The sequence below is a fragment of the Phodopus roborovskii genome, unplaced genomic scaffold (assembly GCF_943737965.1).
Source record: "Phodopus roborovskii unplaced genomic scaffold, PHOROB, whole genome shotgun sequence".
Classification (NCBI taxonomy): domain Eukaryota; kingdom Metazoa; phylum Chordata; class Mammalia; order Rodentia; family Cricetidae; genus Phodopus; species Phodopus roborovskii.
In genome coordinates, this window is record NW_026126448.1 from 13182069 (window position 1) to 13200339 (window position 18271).

Here is an 18271-nt window from a genome sequence, read left to right on the forward strand (position 1 = left end):
TCCCTTCTTGAATGTGATATTCTCTGTGGGCTTCACACGTCTTTTCTCATCATGTTGGGGTGACTTCCTTGTAATATTCGCCCGCCTGCGGCCATACCACGGGGAACAAGCCAATCTCAGCTACACTCAGAAGCGCTGAAGGATTAGAAGCTAGCACGATGAGGGAGACTGGGTGGAGGGAAGGTAAGCAGGGCTTTCCCTCCCACTAGACAATAAAGGTGGACAAGGCTTGGTCAGGGAATCCTTCTCCTTAAGCCTCTGGTTCAACACTGCCCCTCAGGCCCCCTCTACAGTCCCCATCGCCAACCATAGGCCACGCCCACATCTACAATGCTCCCAAGAGTATGCCCCGCCCCTCCTACCTTCACCCTGATCTTGCGGGCAGCGGGTCCTACTCCGCTTACTTTCAGCACCCTGGGAGGAGGATGAGATCCGCAGGGACCGCGTGGAGCCCCAGAGCGTGTCCTTGTCATGGCGGGAGCCTGTCCCTGCTGGAGCTCCCGGAGTCAATGGCACAGAGTATGAGATCCGCTACTATGAGAAGGTGAGTCTGTTGGAAGTCACCTGGATCCTGGCTGCTTGCTTCCCTCAGTCCTGTTCCTCTGTCATTCCAAACACAGCTGCGGACTCCTGAGGTTCTTCCTTCCTCCATCCCTTCCTTTCTCCAATCTCTTCTTCCTCACCCATGGACAGACAGCTCCATTTCACCTCCTTGGTGGGGTTTAGAGAAGAGCCCGCTGTGGAGCAGGTCTGTTTTGTCTGGCTGAATTTACAGATAACGTCTGCAGACCTCATTGTAAAGGAAAGCCTCACAGAGATATCCATGTGACCACAGGAGGGGAATGTTCCAGAATGGGTACCCACATTCCTGTGGCTTACAATAGAAGGGTGTGAGTGGTGAATCACTTATGAAACTAATACACATTTATGTATGTTAAAATACATACATATTCGGGGCACTGTGGCGAATGCCTTTGATCCCAGTCCTTGGGAGGCAGAGGCAGGTGGATCTCAGAGTTTGAGGCCAGTACGGTCCATAGAGCAAGTTCCAGGTCAGCCAGGGATACACAGAAAGATCCTGTCTCAAAAAAAGCAAACAAACAAATAGAACACACTCATCATGAACTCCATAGAGCTGTTTTTACTTTTGAGATAGGGTCTTGCTTTATAGCCCTGCCTGACTTTGAATTCATAGTAGTTCTCCTGCCTCAACCTCTTTAGTAATAGGGTTGGACCACCATCCCCAGGTTTTCATACAGCAAACAGTCTGTTTGCTTTGGGTCAGTTCTCTCTGCTGAGTCTTAGTTGGCTTGGTATTCAATATGTAGCCCAGACTGGCCTCGAATTTCCTTGACCCTCCAACCTCTGTCCCCAGAGCTGGGACTGTATGTGTGCATCATACTGTCTGATTTTGGTGTTCATAGATACTTTTGTTGATTTTCTTTCTTTCTTTCTATTTTTGAGAGAGTCTCCCTGCATAGACCAGGCTGGCCTCCGACTCTGTGGCTCCTCCGATTCTGCCTCCCAAGTGCTGGGGTTGAAGCTGTGTACCACCACACCCAGCCTTTTGATGAGTTTCTTGGCTTTTCTCCCCATTCTTTACCCACCCCAGGCCAGCTCAAAGTGCCCTTCCCCACAAATAGCTTTACATTCTCTTCTTTTCTCCACGTCTGCCCCATCTTTCTTTGGTGGTTCACTTGTTTATTTTTATTTTGAGAGCAGGTCTCATGTAGCTCAAGTTAGCCTCCTGCCTCCACCTCCCAAGTGCTGGGATTATAGGCTTGTGCCTCCCACCTTTCTCCTCTTGTATGTGTTTGTTTGTTTTTGTTTTGTTTTTTAATCCGTGGTAACAGTTCTGCCGCAATGTGATGAATGGAGTCATTTCCCAACCCAAGCTCCTTCCCCATCAATTTGGTGTCTTTAACTCTGAAATGTGATCCTCTGTGAAACAGTGCCTCACTTTTATGCAAATTAATTCATTAAAGAGAAACAGAATCCCACGCCCTCAGCAGCATGTAGGGCTTTGCTGAATCAGATAATAGCTTTTGATTACTAGAAGTCTGTTGAGAGTTGTGACAGTTGGGGTGCCCAGGAAAAAATATGGTCACTGAGTCACTTTTGAATGCATGGGCCTGGGTGACCCAAGGATAGGGAGCTGCTGGTTGAGGTGGAGAAGCTCAGGGGAGGGAGAGCAGGGGAAGCAAGGTCTTGCTCTGTATATGGCATGCCAGCCATCCACATGGACGTCCTGTGGGTCTGAAGCTCAGATCAAAGCTGTGGCCTGGAGAGATGGGGGTGAGGGAGAACTTTGACACAGAAATGACAGCTGAAGGAGGGGTGTCTGTGAGAAGGGTGGCCAGGACAGGAGGACCCACGGCGTTTAGGTGACATCAGTGAGGGCCCTTGGGAGAGAGCAGTGTAAATAGCACACACACACACACACACACACACACACACACACACACACACACGTAAATGAACCATCACACCAAAGATTGTCTGACTGTTCAGATGTTCAAGGGAGATTCTGATGAGTTCTTATTGAGTCAAAGTCTGCCCTGTGGTCATGAATGTCATTGTCAAAAAAAGTGAGGATCACAGAACATAGGCTGATATTTAACTCTCCAGCCTGTGGGTATGGCAGGAAGAAATGACAAGAGGAGCTTCCCGAGGACTTTTGGGTGTCCCATGTACTGGGATACAGCAAAGAGAAGACCTGAAGGATTTAGAAGTACCCTACCCCCTTCCCCTGCCCTTCCTTAATAAGGAGAGAGGAATGTTGACTCTGGGGAGATGCATAAGGGCTGTAAGGGGTGTGTGGCCCATCACAGTGACTCCTCATCCATGAAACAAAACAGAGCAAAGCCAATAAGATCATCTTTGCTATCCTCTGCTTAGCAAATCAGATGACAGGGGATGAAAAGTGTAAAGACAGGACAGGTGGCAGTCTGTGGCTTGCTTGGGCTCCGGCCTCCATCGCCCCTGGTAGTCACCATCTGGGCACCCCTGCCAAGGAGGCTCTGGCCTAATATGAGGAAGAGCTCTGGGAATCCTAGGGGAGAAAGCTCTGCTGTCTCCCAAGATGATGTGGGTCAGGTTACTCCACACAACTTACAGGAAGTCCCTTTTCTCCCTGCTCCCCTCCTCTCAGCCTCTTGGGTCTGGGCCTCACTGCTCCATCCTCTCCAGGGTCAGAGTGAGCAGGCTTACTCCACAGTGAAGACAGGGGCACCGGCTGTGACTGTCACCAACTTGAAGCCTGCCACCAGATACGTTTTTCAGATCCGGGCGTCCTCCCCAGGGCCTTCATGGGAGTCTCAGAGCTTCAACCCAAGTATCGAAGTGCAGACCCCAGGGGAAGGTAAGTGGTGTGCACTGGGAGGGTGCTGAATGCAGGCGGGCTGTCAGGACAAGTGTATCGGAAGCAGCTACAGAAGAGCAGCTTCCACTTAGATAAACAGTTTGAGCATCTTCCCTGGAGCATACTGCAGAGACCTCGAGGCAGCTGGTGAGCTCCTTCTGGGGGGGGGGGATGCGGGGGATGCGTCTTCAGTGACCCAGCCTCTTTCCTGGGCTTCTCAAGGTCACCTCTTTCTGAACTTTGCCCGATCCTTCCTGCTGATCTTCTCTCTGCTATGACAAAGATCCACCAGTCCCTTTCCCCCACCAGGCTTGGCCTGGGAAAGCCAACTTCCCTGAAGGGGAGGGGGCCTGGAAGAGATCAAAGTGAGGCTGGCACATTTTAAATGGCAGGAATACAGGCTGGACGAGGGGGCACAAAGCGGTATTTTGGGCCCTTGTAAGGCTTGAGATAGGGAGATCAAAAGTGCTCAAGGCCAAGTGCTACACAGGGATCAAGGTCGGCCTGGTCGGCCTGGGTGGCATAAAGAAGTAGCTGAGCTGGCGGTACAGGTCTAAAATCCCAGCACTTGGGAGGGGACGGAGGGGAAACCAAGAGTTTGAGGCCAGCCTGGGCTATATGAAATCCTGGCTCGGCTCAAGAAACAAGAAAGAAGGGAGAGGATGGAAGAAGGAAGGGAGGGAGGGAGGGGAAGGAAGAAGGAAAGGAGGGAGGGAGGGAGAGGGCGGAAGTGGGAGGGAAGTGAGAGTAAATTATATCTCAAAGTTCTAATAACAAAGAAAAGCTGAACTTCAGAATTTCTGATCTTGAATCGGCCCCCTTCCTGGTGCTGTTCTTGCCTCGGCCCTCCCCTCCCCTGCCTCCCCTCCCCTCCCCTCCCCTGCCTTCCCTCCCCTTTCTCCCCATTCCCCTTCAGTGAATGCCAGCAGCTCCCTCTTGTTGCTCAGCCTGCTTCTACCCAGCCCTGAGGATCTCACCTCTATCTACCCTGCACAGTTCATGGAAGTATTTTCCCCAACAAAGGCACTCCCCTAAGAGGCATTCTGGCACCAGCTGTCAAGATAAGAATGCTTCCCAGCCTGCTACGTGACTCTAATCCAAGATAGGGAATGCTGGGATCCCCAAAGGAGGTGAAGCGCAGGGAAGGAGACCAGTTCTGGGAAGGTAGACGACAGGTCCTGCTGGAAGGCCCATCCGCCTGTGCGTGGCCTTAGGGCAGGCACTGGCAAGACTAGATTAGAGCTGTGTCTTAAGGCTGGGGTCTACTTGAACAAGTGGAAGTGAGCAGAAAAGGCATTTGCATGGATGAAGCCATCTGAGCCAAAGCCCACCTCACCATGCCCTGTATGCCTGGCCATATTGCCATGGTCCTCAGGCTTGAGCCATTCTCCTCCTCCTTCCTCACCCTGAAGCTGCTACAGCCAGCCATCTTTCTACCCAGTTCGTGTCCAGTCCTTCCCCTTCCTAATAGTTATTCCGAACCTTTCCTTCCTCAGTCACTTCCTCTCCATCCTCACTGCAACTCCACCGGCTGCCTGTATCCTTTCTTCTCCAGCCAGGCAGGAATCTGTCCGCCATTCCTAGTGAGAGCCTCAGGGGATTCTTTCTCCTTAGCCTGCCTGCATCCAAGATTCTCTAGTTCTGCCTCTCCAAGCTCCCCCCACTCCAACTCAGCTTCCACCCCCTTATGCTCTGCCTCTGGATAGCATAGCATAGCCTCCAAAGGGTGGGCTGCTTGCCGTTTCCTAGGGCCTACTTGTGCATCTGGGCATCAGGGCCTAATCTTTCAGTATTCCAGGCCCCCAGCTTCCTCAGGGACATCAAGAAGGAAGTGTTGGCCTCTGTTGTGCTCACCTCCCCTCCTCTCTCATTAAGTTTGCTTACTAACTGTTTATTAACTTACTTAGTTTTGTCTCTCAATCTGGGCCTGTGTACTTCTTTAGTCAGGTTGGGGTTCTGTGGGCATTTGTTCAGTTTCAGAGCTGCTTTGGCATCAGGCAGAGGGTTTGGGGCACAGGTTCCAATCTTGGTTTCACCTGGCTATGGTGGCACACAGTTGTAATCTCAGCACTTGGAAGGTGGAGACAGAAGGGTCAGGAGTTCCAAGTCATCTGAACAGGAGTTGGAGGCCAGCCAAGGCTACATGATACCCCATTTCAAAAACAAAACAAAACATCACAAAATCCCTGTTTGTCACTTGGGAGCTAGCTAATGTGATTTTGAACAACTTAGGTAGCTTTCTTCAACCCATCTCCTCCTCTTGAACTGGAGACAGGAACCCTTGCAGGACTGTTGTGTGAGACAGGGCAATATAGTTCAGGCACAAGCAGCCTGTCTCAGCTACTGCTATGCTCAAAGTTAATGTACCGCTGCTGGCAGATAGTCCACGTTGGGAAAGGAACTCTGAAAAGAGTCTGTGACCTCTGAAAGCCGCTGTCCCCTTGAAAGGCATGTGGGGAGGCCAGCCCCAGCTGCTTGGACTGTTGCCTCCTCTCAGATCAGGCCTGCAGTAGGGAGGCCCTGCCTGCAAACAGAGGTGTTTGGCACTCCAATTGCCACTATGGGCATTGATGCTAACTGTGTGCCAAGGGGTTGAGGGATCTTCCTGGTGCCTGAGACAAAAGTCTCTCTTGGTGCTTACCCAGGAGCCTAGTCCTTTGCCTGCCTCAGCCCCCTGTTTTGTTTGTCCCCCCCCCCAGTTGCCTCAGGGTCCAGAGACCAGAGCCCTGCAGTGGTTGTCACTGTTGTGACCATCTCAGCCCTCCTGGTCCTGGGCTCCGTGATGAGTGTGCTGGCCATCTGGAGGAGGTAGGTAGTTGGTCTCATCCTGGTGACCTCCGGTGGGTTCTGTCCCCAAGTGTATAAACTATGTACATGCAAGTACCTATCAGCACACCTGCCACTCCCCGCCCACACCCCCCCACACACACACACAGGCAAATTTACAGACTCAAGCTCACTGCTACATAGATCCCAATGCTGCCGGGAAACACAAGCACCTGCAGCCCCAGCACTTAGGAGGTGGGGGCAGGAGGGTCAGGGGTTCAAGCCCTACTTCAGCTACATATAGAATTTGAGGCCAGCCTGCACTACAGGAGACCCTTGTCTTTCTTCCCCTCCCTTCAAAAAAGATACTATTGTGGTGAGTACGACCCCTCCCCCACAGCTGCTCATGCACCAGCTGCCGGCGCTGCAGCTAGCTCAACCGTGCTGGGATGAAGGGGATTTAGCTCCTTAACTCATTAAATGTCAGAAGGCATCACTGAGGATGGAATCAAGCTCCAGCTGCTCGGGTGTGATTAGGATTCTCCCAGAGGCACTTGGAGGCCCCCAGCTCTGGCCCCCGGGGAATCTGGAACCCCTTGAACACAAGCAAAGAGGGAAAAGTCAGTACTTGGGTGGGAAAGAGGGGGATGGGGAGGGAAACTCATCAGTCTGAGCCATGCCCCTCCCCACACAGAAGCTTGCAGGCAGACAGAGAAAGGGCGGGGGAGACAGGGCTGGAGCCTGGTCGGGTCTGGCTGAAAGAATATTCCATTTCCTTTGGATAAAGCAGAGGCTTCAGCTGTGTGTACTCCCCACCACTCCCGGGAGCATCCTGCTATACCCAAAGGTCCCAGCAGTTACAGTCTGGGGCTGCAGTAGAGCTAGTGGGTTGGAATTGGGTGCAGAGGAAAAGTGGGCTGGCTGGGGACCCACATCTCAACAGCCTGAGCCACGTGAGAGTGGGGATGGGGGGGTGGGGGTGGGGGGAACAGTGAGTGTTCCTTTGACACTATTTGTATGGCTTTGACCAAAGCACTGGTAGTGAAGGAGGAAAGTGACTGTCCTAGGAGCCATTTGTGCCTAGGTAAGGTGGATCAAGAAGACAGGACAGGCTGGGCTTAGTGGCATACACCTTTAGCCCCAGCATTCAAGAGGCCGAGGCAGGTGGATCTCTTTGAGTTCAAGGCCAGTCTGGGTTTATATAGACAGTTCCAGGACAGCTGTAGCCAGGGCACAATAGACAGACCCTGTATCAAAAAACAGGACAAGAGCAGGGAGCTCCTTCTGTAAGACCTCAGAAAGAGGAGTCTTCCAGGTTCGGTCGATACCCCAAGAACTCAATGTCCAGTCCAGTTGCTGCAAAACGCAAGAGGCTTTAATGAACAGGAAACGTTTGCGCAAACGGGCTCCTCCAGCACGCAGGCTAGAGAGAAGCCCCCTCCCCTGGGCCCAGGTGTTTTTAAAGGCAAACCCACAAGCTTAGGGAGGGGGTGGGACCCTCTGTCCATTGAGTACGTGACCCTTGGAGGCCCGATGGTCTCGCTATTAGGGTCAGCAGACCTTAGGGCCTCAGGTGTGCTAATTAATCTTGTCTGGGCAAACCAGAGTTACAGCTATCTCTTGACCCTATTTACCACCTGTTGACTCACAGGAAAGGAGGGGCAGTGTGAATTCTTCTTATCTCAGGGCCCTGTGAGAGGAAGCTAGCAAATTCCAAGGAACAGATATTGGTTTCTAGGTTAGTCCATCATTAACATTACTTTTTAGGTCTTTCCCTTCCATATGGAGCGTAACGTTAGGTCCATCCACGCTCTGGGCCTGTTGAAAAAGCAGAGATGGGCAGCTGCAGCGAGCATCTCATCCTGACTTTAACTATCAGGGCTGCTGAGGTAGGAGCAGACAGGTGTACTGGACCAGACCAGGGAGACAGCCGTAGACTTCAAGTCAGTGGGGAGAACAGGGAGCAAATTTCCATACTAAGTAATGGATTTAATTACTAAGTAGTGGGTTTAATTGCAAGATTTTCTTTTTAAAGGCTTATCTTTGTTTATGTGTATGTGTGAGATTGATGTGAGTGTGTGTCCTTGGAGGCCAGGAAGACATCAGATCCTTTGGAGCTAGAGTTACAGGTGGTTGGGAGCCACCTAATGTGAGTGCTGGGAACTGAACACTGGTCCTCTGGAAATGAACTAGGCCATTTCCTCAGCCCTCACTGTACATTTTCATATGACTTTGTTCCATGGTTGAAACGATTACTTACATTGTTATTTTTATTATTAAATAAAACTTAGGAGTCATATTTTGGGGTAAAAACCCTATAGACCCAAAGAGCAACAGAGGAATGATCAGCTGACCCTGGCCTTTCACACTTCTGGATGGAAAAGACCCTCACATCTTTCTAAGCCCCTCTCTATCACTTCCTGTGCCCCCCTATCTTATTCCTCCAAAACCTCTATGGCTAAATCTGGCCAGCCAAATGTTGACTCCGTCCTCTGCTTCAAGGTTTAATTTTATGGCCCATCTTGTAGTGTCAGTGAGAGCAAATCTCTTACAACATGTAGTTTTCAGTTCTGGTTCCCCGTTACTCTTGTAACCACTCAGCCTTCCCTCATCTCTACTCCTCTCCTCTGGATGTTCCCTGTCATGTGTAAGAGTCCCATCAGTCATCACTCTAGGTGACTTGAGCAGCCACTAGGTGGACAGCCTGGCCTCTCGGTTTCTCAGGGTTTCATTACTAAATCCCTCTCTTCTGTCATAGCCCTCAGTCATTCCCCTTGGGAATGCTCTACCATCAGGTGCGGAACTCAGTTCTACCTGTGCCTGCCAAGGCCCTGTCCTTGTCACTTGCTCTGTCAGCCATGTCTGTGGCCCTACTCTCCAGCATCCTCAATGGCCTCTCAATGTCTCATGCTCAAGGTGGGAAACATTCTGCCTCACAAGCATTCTCATTTCTTTGCTCTAGAGAAGAAACCTTCCTCTTAGGCAGGATGAGCCCATCTGCTCAGAATGGAGCCCCAGCCCCTCCTACTGCTACAGAAACATATTACTACCCATAACGCCCTTCTCTCCCCCCCCCCCACAAGAGCACTGTGTCTTAGTTACTTTTCTATTCCATGACCAAGGAAGGGTCTTAGTTAGGGTGAAGAGACACCATGACCACAACAACTCTTATAAAAGAAAAACATTTAACTGAGGCTGGGCTTGCCATTCAGAGATTTAGTCCACTGTCATCATGGCGGGAAGCATGACCACATGCAGGCAGACATGGTGCTGGAGAGGTGGCTGAGAGTTCTCTGTCTGGATCTGCAGGCAGCAGGGAGTGACTGTGAGCCCCTAGGCAGGCTTGAGCTTCTGATACCTCGAAGTCCACCCTAGTGACACACTTCCTCCAACAAAGCCACACCTACTCCAGCAAGACCACTCCTCCTGAAAGAGTTGATTTTTGTGAGCCTGTGGGGGCCATTTTCTTTTCTTTTTTTTTAATGTGCCTGCATGTAGATCTGTGTGATGGCATCAGATCTTGGACTTACAGACAGTTGTAAGCTGCCATGTGGGTGCTGGGAATCAAACCTGGATCCTCTGGAAAAGCAGTCAGTGCTCTTAACCTCTGAGCCATTTCTTCAACCCTGGCCATTTTCTTTCAAACCACCACACAAGGCAACTTACAAGAGTTCATGACCATCATAGTGAGAAGCATGGCAGCACGCAGGCTAGCCATGGAGCAGAAGCTGAGAGCTCACATCTGATCCACAAGCACAGAGAGAGAGAGAGACAGAGAGAGACAGAGACAGAGAGAGACAGACAGACAGAGAGAGAGAGAGAGAGAGAGAGAGAGAGAGAGAACCAGGACTTGTTTAGGCTTTTGAAATCTCAAAGCTCCTCCCCCAGTGACAAACCTCCTCCAACAAGGCCACACCTATTCAAACAAGAACACACCTCCTTGATTCTTTCCAAACTATTCCACTGACCTAGGACAAATGAGAATATGGGGGTCATTCTCATCCAAATCACAACACTCTGAGACTTAGTAATTGTATCCGCTATCTGTTGCTGTGACAAAATATACAAGATAGTCAACTTACAAGGAAAAAAGTTTTCTGGGACTCACAATTTCAAAAGTTTGGTCCATGACCACTTGGCCTTGGTCCTGTGGGTGGCAAGTCATCATGGTGGGAGCTTGTAGCAGAAGCAGCTGCCCATTTCATTGGCATCCAGGAAGCAGCGAATCAGGAAGGGACTGGGGTCCCAATATTCTTCTAAAGTGCATGCCACCAGTGTCCCAACTTCTTTCTCCAAGACCATACCTCCCAAAGGTTCCATCACCCCCTTTTATCACCCCAGACTGTAGACCAAGTCATTTATCTCTTAAGCCTTTGAGAGAAAGTTCAGAACCACACTATAGGCAGGATGTGGTGGCACACACCTTTGATGTCAGCCTGGTCTACATAGTCAGATGCAAGGCTGCCAGGACTACATAGTGAAACCTTATCTCAAAACAACGAAAACGAACAGAAATAATAATAATAAAATTCACAGCCCTTTATTACCACGATGCTGTTAGACAGGGCTATCTTTATCATGATTTTATTACAGAGAAAAAACGTAGCCACCCATTCCCACAGCCACAGCATGGGGGATGTTTGGATGCAAGAGCACACAGTCAAATAGCACAGGGCATGAGTCAGAGTCCTTTCATGCCACGATCTCCTGAGACATACCCCTCTTTGCAAACTGCTCTCCAATCCTTCATCCTGTCTTCATGAGACCCTGTCTCATCTCTGTCACTGCTGTCTCCTTCCTTGGTCCCCATGACATCTATCTCATCTTCCATTCCCTTCTGTTTCTTATCCCCTCCTGCGGCTTTCTTCTCCCCAGTACAGCCTAATTATTCCCAGTACCTCCTTTCAGGCTCCCTCATCTCCCTGGGCAAAATTCACAGTCCCTGCATTTGCATTTTCAGTGCTCGGAGAAGCATCCACCAGACTCCCTACTCGTAGATCCCCCCCTGCATCTCCCACCACCCCAGAAGCTCAGATGTCTGAGCCTGAACTTCTCTTGCTCTGCTTGGCAGCGGCTCTCCACGAGCTCTCTGGGCAACTCTTCACTCTTCCTTCCAGCTACCTGCAATCTTCAAGTCCCACAGTCCCGTCATATTCTTGTTCCTCTGTATTTCTCTCACTTCTGTCCAGGATTGGCCACCCCATAGCTCAAGCCACTTCCATCTCCTGAGGGGACCCTAGAGTGACAGCCAGGATCTTCTTTCTCAAACACAAGTTTAAAAAAGAAAAATCATACAAAATGTAAATTGAATCAGGGCACTTCCCTGCTCGAGGTCCCCCAGCACTTTCCTTTGCTTCTAAAACAACAGCCAGAGTCTTCAAGGGGCCAGGAAAGCCTGCCTCAGGGTGCCAGATCCATCCTGCTGGCTCCCGATGGATCAGCCTGTTTGTTATTCCTCACAGGGTAGCTTGGGGGCTTTATGCCTTGAGTGTAGGCTTGCATACCTCTGGAGTTTGTCTCAGAGCAGAAACACCAGGAATGGCGATGGAACTGAAAGGCTAGAGATCTGGGCTTAGGGTTGTCCTTGTGCTGAGGGGAGAAGGCTGTTGCACTGCAAACCACAAGGCAGCAAAAGGCGAAGAAAGAAGGGGAGGGGAAAGAGGGGAGGGAGAAAAGGGAACCTTTCAGTGAGGTGGCTCAGCTGCTCAGTGGCTAAGAGTGCTTGTCATAGTCTGCTGACAGAGTTCCATCCCCCGACCCACATGATGGAAGGAAGGAAGCTACTCTCTCAAATTATCCACAGAAGTGCCGATAATAGCACGCGCGCGCGCGCACACACACACACACACACACACACACACGGGGAGAGAGGGGGGGCAATTTTTAAAAGATTACAATGTTTTTTTAAAGAAAAAGGGGTTGGGGTTGTAAGATGGCTTGGTGAGCTAGGCATTGTAGTGTGCATCTTTTATCTCAGCATTTGGGAGGCAGAGACAGGTGGATCTCTCTCTGTAGATCAGCCTGGTCTACAAAGCAAGTTTCAGGACAAAGAGAGAAACACAGAGAAACCCTGTCTGGAAAAACCAAACCAAACCAAACCAACCAAAGATGGCTTGGTTAGTAGATAAGGGAACTTGCCATGAAGTGGATGACGAGAAGCCACAAGGTGGAAGAAGGGAACCAACTTTTGCAGCTTGTGCCCTGAATAAATCTGAAAATAAATTAAACTTTAAACGAAAAGAAGCCTCCCAGCCGTCAGGACGACAAAGTCCCTCCTCAGAAGGGCACAGAGCTTTTCTTTCTGAAGGGCGCAAGAGGTGCTGTCCTGGGTGCTGATGAAGTGGGAAGGGCCAGGGTTGCCTGATGAGAGGGTTCTGCGTCTCCACAGGCCGTGCAATGGCAAAGGAAGCGGAGACGCCCACGACGAAGAGGAACTGTATTTCCACTGTGAGTTGATTGTGCCCCACACACCTTTGTCTTCAACCCCTTCCCAGCTGCCACCTCCTGTTACCCCAGCAATGAGACACCTTCCCTCAGTCTCTCTCTCTCTCTCTCTCTCTCTCTCTGTTCTCAGTCAAAGTCCCGACGCGCCGCACGTTTCTGGATCCCCAGAGCTGCGGGGACCCACTGCAGGCTGTGCATCTGTTTGCCAAAGAGCTAGATGCCAAAAGCGTCACCCTGGAGAAGAGCTTGGGAGCAGGCAAGCCCTGGACCCTTGAAGTCTGGATTCATCAGGGAGCTCCGCCCACTGGATAAACCCCACCCACCAGGCAACACCCACTGGGGAAAGCCCTGCAACTCCACCTTACCCACCTCTTTTCAGCTAGCTTCCCCCTCTAGTCCTCACCCCATGGCTAGAAGTGCCGCCTCTATGCTGAGGGTACCCTTTCCCAGAAAGTCCCGGGGGCCCACCAGAGGTGTTTGTGGCTCTACCCTATCTCCTCTGTTCCCAGGTCACCATAGGACACCTGCATTCAGGACCTTTCCCAGATATCCTCCCGAGAGGCTCAGTTTAGCCCCAGGCTTTTATGGAACGGCTAGAAGGGGTCTTTACAGTAAAGGCTGGGTCAGACATGCCTGAGGTCCCGACCATGGATTAGCAGAGCTATAGGCTCATCATGAGCCTCAGTTTCTGATCCCCGAAAGGGGCGTGGCATCGCCACCCTGAGGGTTGCTGTGGGAACTTCGAAGGCTGGTTCTGAGCATCATTCTCCTCTTAGCTGTTCACAACTGTCAGTTACCAAGAAGTAGGCCTCACCCTGGAACCTTCACAGCAGAAGTCAGGAAGGAGCTATAGGGCAGAACAGATCTCATCGTCTTTTGACCTTGGCTTTGCTGGGTTCAAGGACCTTTGATGTGTAGGCACATGCAAAGTTACTGTCTCGTGTCATAGAGAAGGAAACTAAGGCCAAGAGGGAAGAAAGAGATGAAGCCCAAGGTGACAGAGTTGGTACTCAGCATGCTGGGATTCGAACTCTGGAACTCCCCACAGCAAGCTGAAAATGACCCATGACCCAGACTCACCTTCACCTTGGTTCAGCCTACCCCATTTGCTGGCAGGACTCTGAGGTGCTGTTTCTTCGCAGGCCGATTTGGGGACCTGTGCTGTGGCTGCCTGCAGCTGCCTGGTCGCCAGGAGCTGCCCGTGGCTGTGCACACTCTGAGGGATGGTTGTTCCGACTCCCAGAGGCTCAGCTTCCTGGCTGAGGCCCTTACCCTGGGGCAGTTTGACCACAGCCACATTGTGCGGCTGGAAGGTGTTGTCACTCGAGGTAGGCCTGGGTTCTGGGTGGGCTCCCCTTCCAGGCTATGGGGTGGGCTCAGGAACAATCTTAGTTCAATGGCTCACTTCCTCGTCAGTGACTCAAGGTGGCCCCTATCTTGGAGTGGCCATGTTGACCCAGAATGACCTTTCCAATCTGCAGTGACATTTGAGGAGTGGATCACTTTCTCCTTGAGTGATCTTTCTCAGCTGACTGACTCCTTGCAGCTCTGACTTGGGCCTCTGTCCCACTATGGACAGTTGACCTTTTTTGTACCTCAGCATCAGAGTGGTAGATGGGGGTGGGTGGGGTGGGGCTGAGTGGGTGGGATTAATGGTCTGGCTGCTGGGTGGCAGGTTTAGAAAACTTGGCAATTGCTTCTGGCTGTCTTGGCTGAGATGGAGCTGGTGGGGGAGGGGTGTGTACATATGCAGAGCCAGCAACTTAGTGTGTCTCCATCCCTGGCACAGGAAAACCCTTGATGATTGTCACTGAGTACATGAACCTCGGGGCCCTTGATGACTTCCTCAGGGTGAGTGGCAGGAGCCCTGGGTGGGAGAGTACCATTGTCATATTTTTCTCGTCCCTTCCTTTTTTTGGGGGGGGGCTTGGGATTGACATTGCTCCCCCTGGGCAGGCTGACCTGCTGCTCGTGCTACACTGAATCCCAGAGAGGGACTTAGTGGCTTCCTGCAGGGCGGTGGCTTCAGTCTTCCCCCATCCCACAGCATCATGAGGGGGAGCTGATGGCAACACAATTGATGGGTCTGCTACCAGGGCTGGCATCAGCCATGAAGTATCTGTCAGAGATGGGCTATGTGCACCGGGGCCTGGCGGCCCGCCGGGTTCTTGTGAGCAGTGGCCTCATCTGTAAGATCTCTGGCTTTGGGCGGGGTCCCCGGGACCGAGCAGAAGCTGTCTACACCACCATGGTAAGGCGCTCCCTTCTCTGCTTCCACCTGCTGCTTCTCCTGCTGGCCACCCCCAGCAGCCCCACCCCACCCCACCCTTGTCTCCATATGTCCACTCTGCCTCCTTCCCTGCTGCTGGTGGTCCTTCCTACCTGGTCCCTCTCCTGTGAGGGTACCACCCCTGTGTCGGCTGGGCTGAAGGGGTTGGGGAAAGATGTGGGGGTTGGATGTGGGTGCTGGTGGCCTGGCTGGATGTGGCCTGCTGCTGGACTCAGTGCTTGCCTGCCCTGCTTTGCTTACCCACCTGTAGAGTGGCCGGAGCCCAGCACTCTGGGCAGCTCCTGAGACAATTCAGTTTGGACACTTCAGTTCTGCTAGTGATGTATGGAGCTTTGGCATTGTCATGTGGGAAGTGATGGCCTTTGGGGAGCGGCCCTACTGGGACATGTCCGGACAAGATGTAAGTGACCTATGGCTCCAGCTTCCTGACCTCTGCCTGTTGATCCCTGACCTCTTAGCTCCAGACCTCTCTTCTACTCCCACCCTGTTTAGAGTCCTCTTTGGAATGATGGTGGTGATGGTGATGGTGGTGGTGGTGGTGTGGATGTGTGTGTTGGACAATCTGAAATATCCTGTCTGCTCCCCGTCTCTGGAGCCCAGGTGATCAAGGCTGTGGAGGATGGCTTCCGGCTGCCACCCCCCAGGAACTGTCCCTCCCCACTGCACCAACTGATGCTTGACTGCTGGCAGAAAGACCCAGGTGAGCGGCCCAGGTTCTCCCAGATCCACAGCATCCTGAGCAAGATGGGGCAGGAGCCAGAACCTTCCAAGTGTGCTGCGAACACCTGTCTCAGGTACATCCTACCAACCCCCAAGCCAGATCAGCCAGCCAAACACTCACTTGTCTGAAAATATTCTCCCAGCCTGTTCAAGTGTGAAGCTCAGCCCATTGATTGCCCAGACAGATGTGACACCCCCAACTGCTCCAGGCACACCTCACCTACGGCACTCAGGCCCTGGGTTTCCCCTTTACCTGGCTCAGCTCTCTACTTGCTGGGGTACACTGACCCACTCACCTTTTCAGGGCCTTTTATGTGCCCACGGGAGGCATATTAGGCCCTGGTCACCTTACTTCCCCCCTTGTCCTTTCTTGCTTCTCAAGAGGGTGCCTGGGTCTGGTGCCACACCCTGGTCTTCGGCTGACTGTGGCCTCTCTGCTCCCCAGGCCTCCCACGCCCCTGGCGGACCGTGCCTTCTCTACCTTCCCCTCCTTTGGTTCTGTGGGTGCTTGGCTAGAGGCCCTGGACCTGTGCCGCTACAAGGACAACTTCTCTGCAGCTGGCTATGGGAGCCTGGAAGCTGTGGCTGAGATGACCGCCCAGTGAGTCTAAGGAGCCAAGGTCAAGGCCAGGGTTCAGGGAACCCAAAAGAACCCAATCTAGACGGGAAGGCCCTATCAGCCCTGGCTTTGGGCATTTTCCTGTCCAGACAAGGGGAGGGAGAGGATTGGCTTCCGTGGGAAGAGTAGAAAAGAGGTTGGGTCAGCTGGATATGCCCATCTCTCCTTGCAGGGACCTGGGGAGCCTGGGAATCTCTTCTGCTGAGCATCGAGAAGCCCTCCTGAGTGGGATCAGTGCCCTGCAGACTCGAGTACTGCAGATACAGGGTCAGGGGGTGCAGGTGTGAGCGGCTCAGTCCTGCCCAAGGACCTGCAAGCTACACCCCCCCTGGGTAGGAGCAGTGAGTGCTCTCTTACTCTTAGGGGGCCTGAGCTGGTTGGTGCCACATTGTCCCCCCATTTCATATTTCCTGTCAACACCTTGCTGACCTAGTGGTCCTCAAAAAGAGGTTCAGATCCCTGGAGAGGATCCTACAGATAACAGTAGGAAGAAGTTTAGGGTGTCAAGGCAAAGCTGGCTGAAGAAGACAGTCACTTTCTGTTGTCCTGCCTCAGGCCCCTGAGTATGCGACCCTGGGCCAGTGGGTGGTGGCCCTTACTTCCTATGCCTTGGCTAGGTCTGTCTGAACCCTGGTGTCAAGGCCCAAGCAAGAAAGTGGCACCGAGCTCAGGAACTGGACCCCCAGGTGGAGACTCCAGAGCTGATGGCTTCCTGCCTTAGGTTGGCAGGTCTGGGTGAGGGCTAGCCTCCTAGTAGGCCACACAAGGACTCGGCTGTCTCATTTATTTTGGAACTGATTCAGAAGGGCACAGGGTAGGGGTGGGAGGTTGCTCCACATTCTGGAGAATGGAGAAGAGGAGAAAGAGACTGGGCCAGGAGTGGTTTCGACCCCACTGTATAGATGGCGAAGTCAGAGCCTGTAATCTCAGAGCCGGGGTTGATGTCAGACCAAAATCCAGGGAGAAGGCTGGCTCTGGAGCGAGCTTGCCCTTCCCTTTGGTACTGGCACTCATCCCTGGGCAGCCCAGTGAATCCTCGCTGGGTGAGTCCCTCCAGGCTGCTCTGCCCCTGCATGCCATGCTTCCTTTGTAGAGTGCCTCCAAGTGCTACACAGAGCCCTTGAAGGGGTGTGGTGCTGAGCGGACCCATCTGCAAGGGTCCTGGCATCTCTGAGAACTAGAGACCAAGGCCATCCTGGGAGGGCAGGAAGGCTGCTGGATGTGGACAGGACCACTGGCGCCAAGCTTTTCTACATCACTCTTGATGGATCCCCGCTCTGTTTTTGCCGTGGTGAAAGGGGCGGCATGGGCTGGGACAGAGCAGGTGGGAGTGGAGAGAGGCAGGCAGAATACAGAGTGTGTCTTTGCAGGGAGCAGAGGAGAGGATTCTCCCTAGTGGACAGGGAGAATGGGCAGGTGGACTGTTGACATGTATGTGTTGAGGGATGTCTAGAAGGCTTTTTAGCTGAAGTCAGAATTGAATAAGGCCTTGAGGGGTAGAGTGTTCTCTCCTTAGGGTGGATGGAGTTATCAGCAGGCTCAGAATCCAAGTAGACGTCTCTAACAGAGAGTATGGAGGCTGGAAGCCACAGCATCTTTGGAGAGTACCCCATAGTGGGGGGCAGTGACTCCCAGCAGTGCCTTTGGCCTTGGCCTGCCAGCAGCAGCTCTTTCCTCAGCCCCCTGCCCCATTCCTGGCTGTCTGCTCCCTGGGCACCTGCCTGAGCTCAGTGACTGCAGGAATGCTGGGTAGACTGGGGTACTGCGGCACCTTTGACAGAACTGGGGGAACCGATACGCCCCCACCAGCTCTTCCTTCATTCTCCCTCCAGGGGAAACTGGCCCAATATCCAAGACTCATAGGGACCAGTGCCCTGTCTTGAGAGATCAGAACCTTGTCCCCATCTCTAGCCACATCAGTCATTGTCAAGGTCAAACTCCTTCTAGTTGTCTGCAGAGGAGTCCCTGGTTGTGTTGCAGGACTTCGGTGCCCAGGGTAGGCCTCTCCTCTGATGAGGAGTGGGGTCCTAGAATCCTGAGAGGTCCCAGGCCTCAGACCTGCACAGGCACC

At 52.4% G+C, this 18271-nt stretch overlaps 1 protein-coding gene across 1 annotated transcript in view; it reads left to right on the forward strand.

The window, feature by feature from the left end:
• The window catches only part of Epha10 (EPH receptor A10), a 34213-nt gene extending 17693 nt beyond the window's left edge, over positions 1 to 16520 (forward strand). The window contains exons 6-17 of the mRNA XM_051188343.1: positions 411 to 544; positions 3190 to 3361; positions 6061 to 6169; positions 12516 to 12574; positions 12702 to 12827; positions 13714 to 13899; positions 14361 to 14422; positions 14619 to 14822; positions 15112 to 15261; positions 15462 to 15655; positions 16027 to 16182; positions 16373 to 16520. Of these exons, the coding sequence (XP_051044300.1) occupies positions 411 to 544; positions 3190 to 3361; positions 6061 to 6169; positions 12516 to 12574; positions 12702 to 12827; positions 13714 to 13899; positions 14361 to 14422; positions 14619 to 14822; positions 15112 to 15261; positions 15462 to 15655; positions 16027 to 16182; positions 16373 to 16487 (1667 nt within the window). The 3' untranslated portion in view covers positions 16488 to 16520. The remainder of the gene's footprint in view (positions 1 to 410; positions 545 to 3189; positions 3362 to 6060; positions 6170 to 12515; positions 12575 to 12701; positions 12828 to 13713; positions 13900 to 14360; positions 14423 to 14618; positions 14823 to 15111; positions 15262 to 15461; positions 15656 to 16026; positions 16183 to 16372) is intronic.
• The last annotated feature ends 1751 nt before the right edge of the window (positions 16521 to 18271 follow it).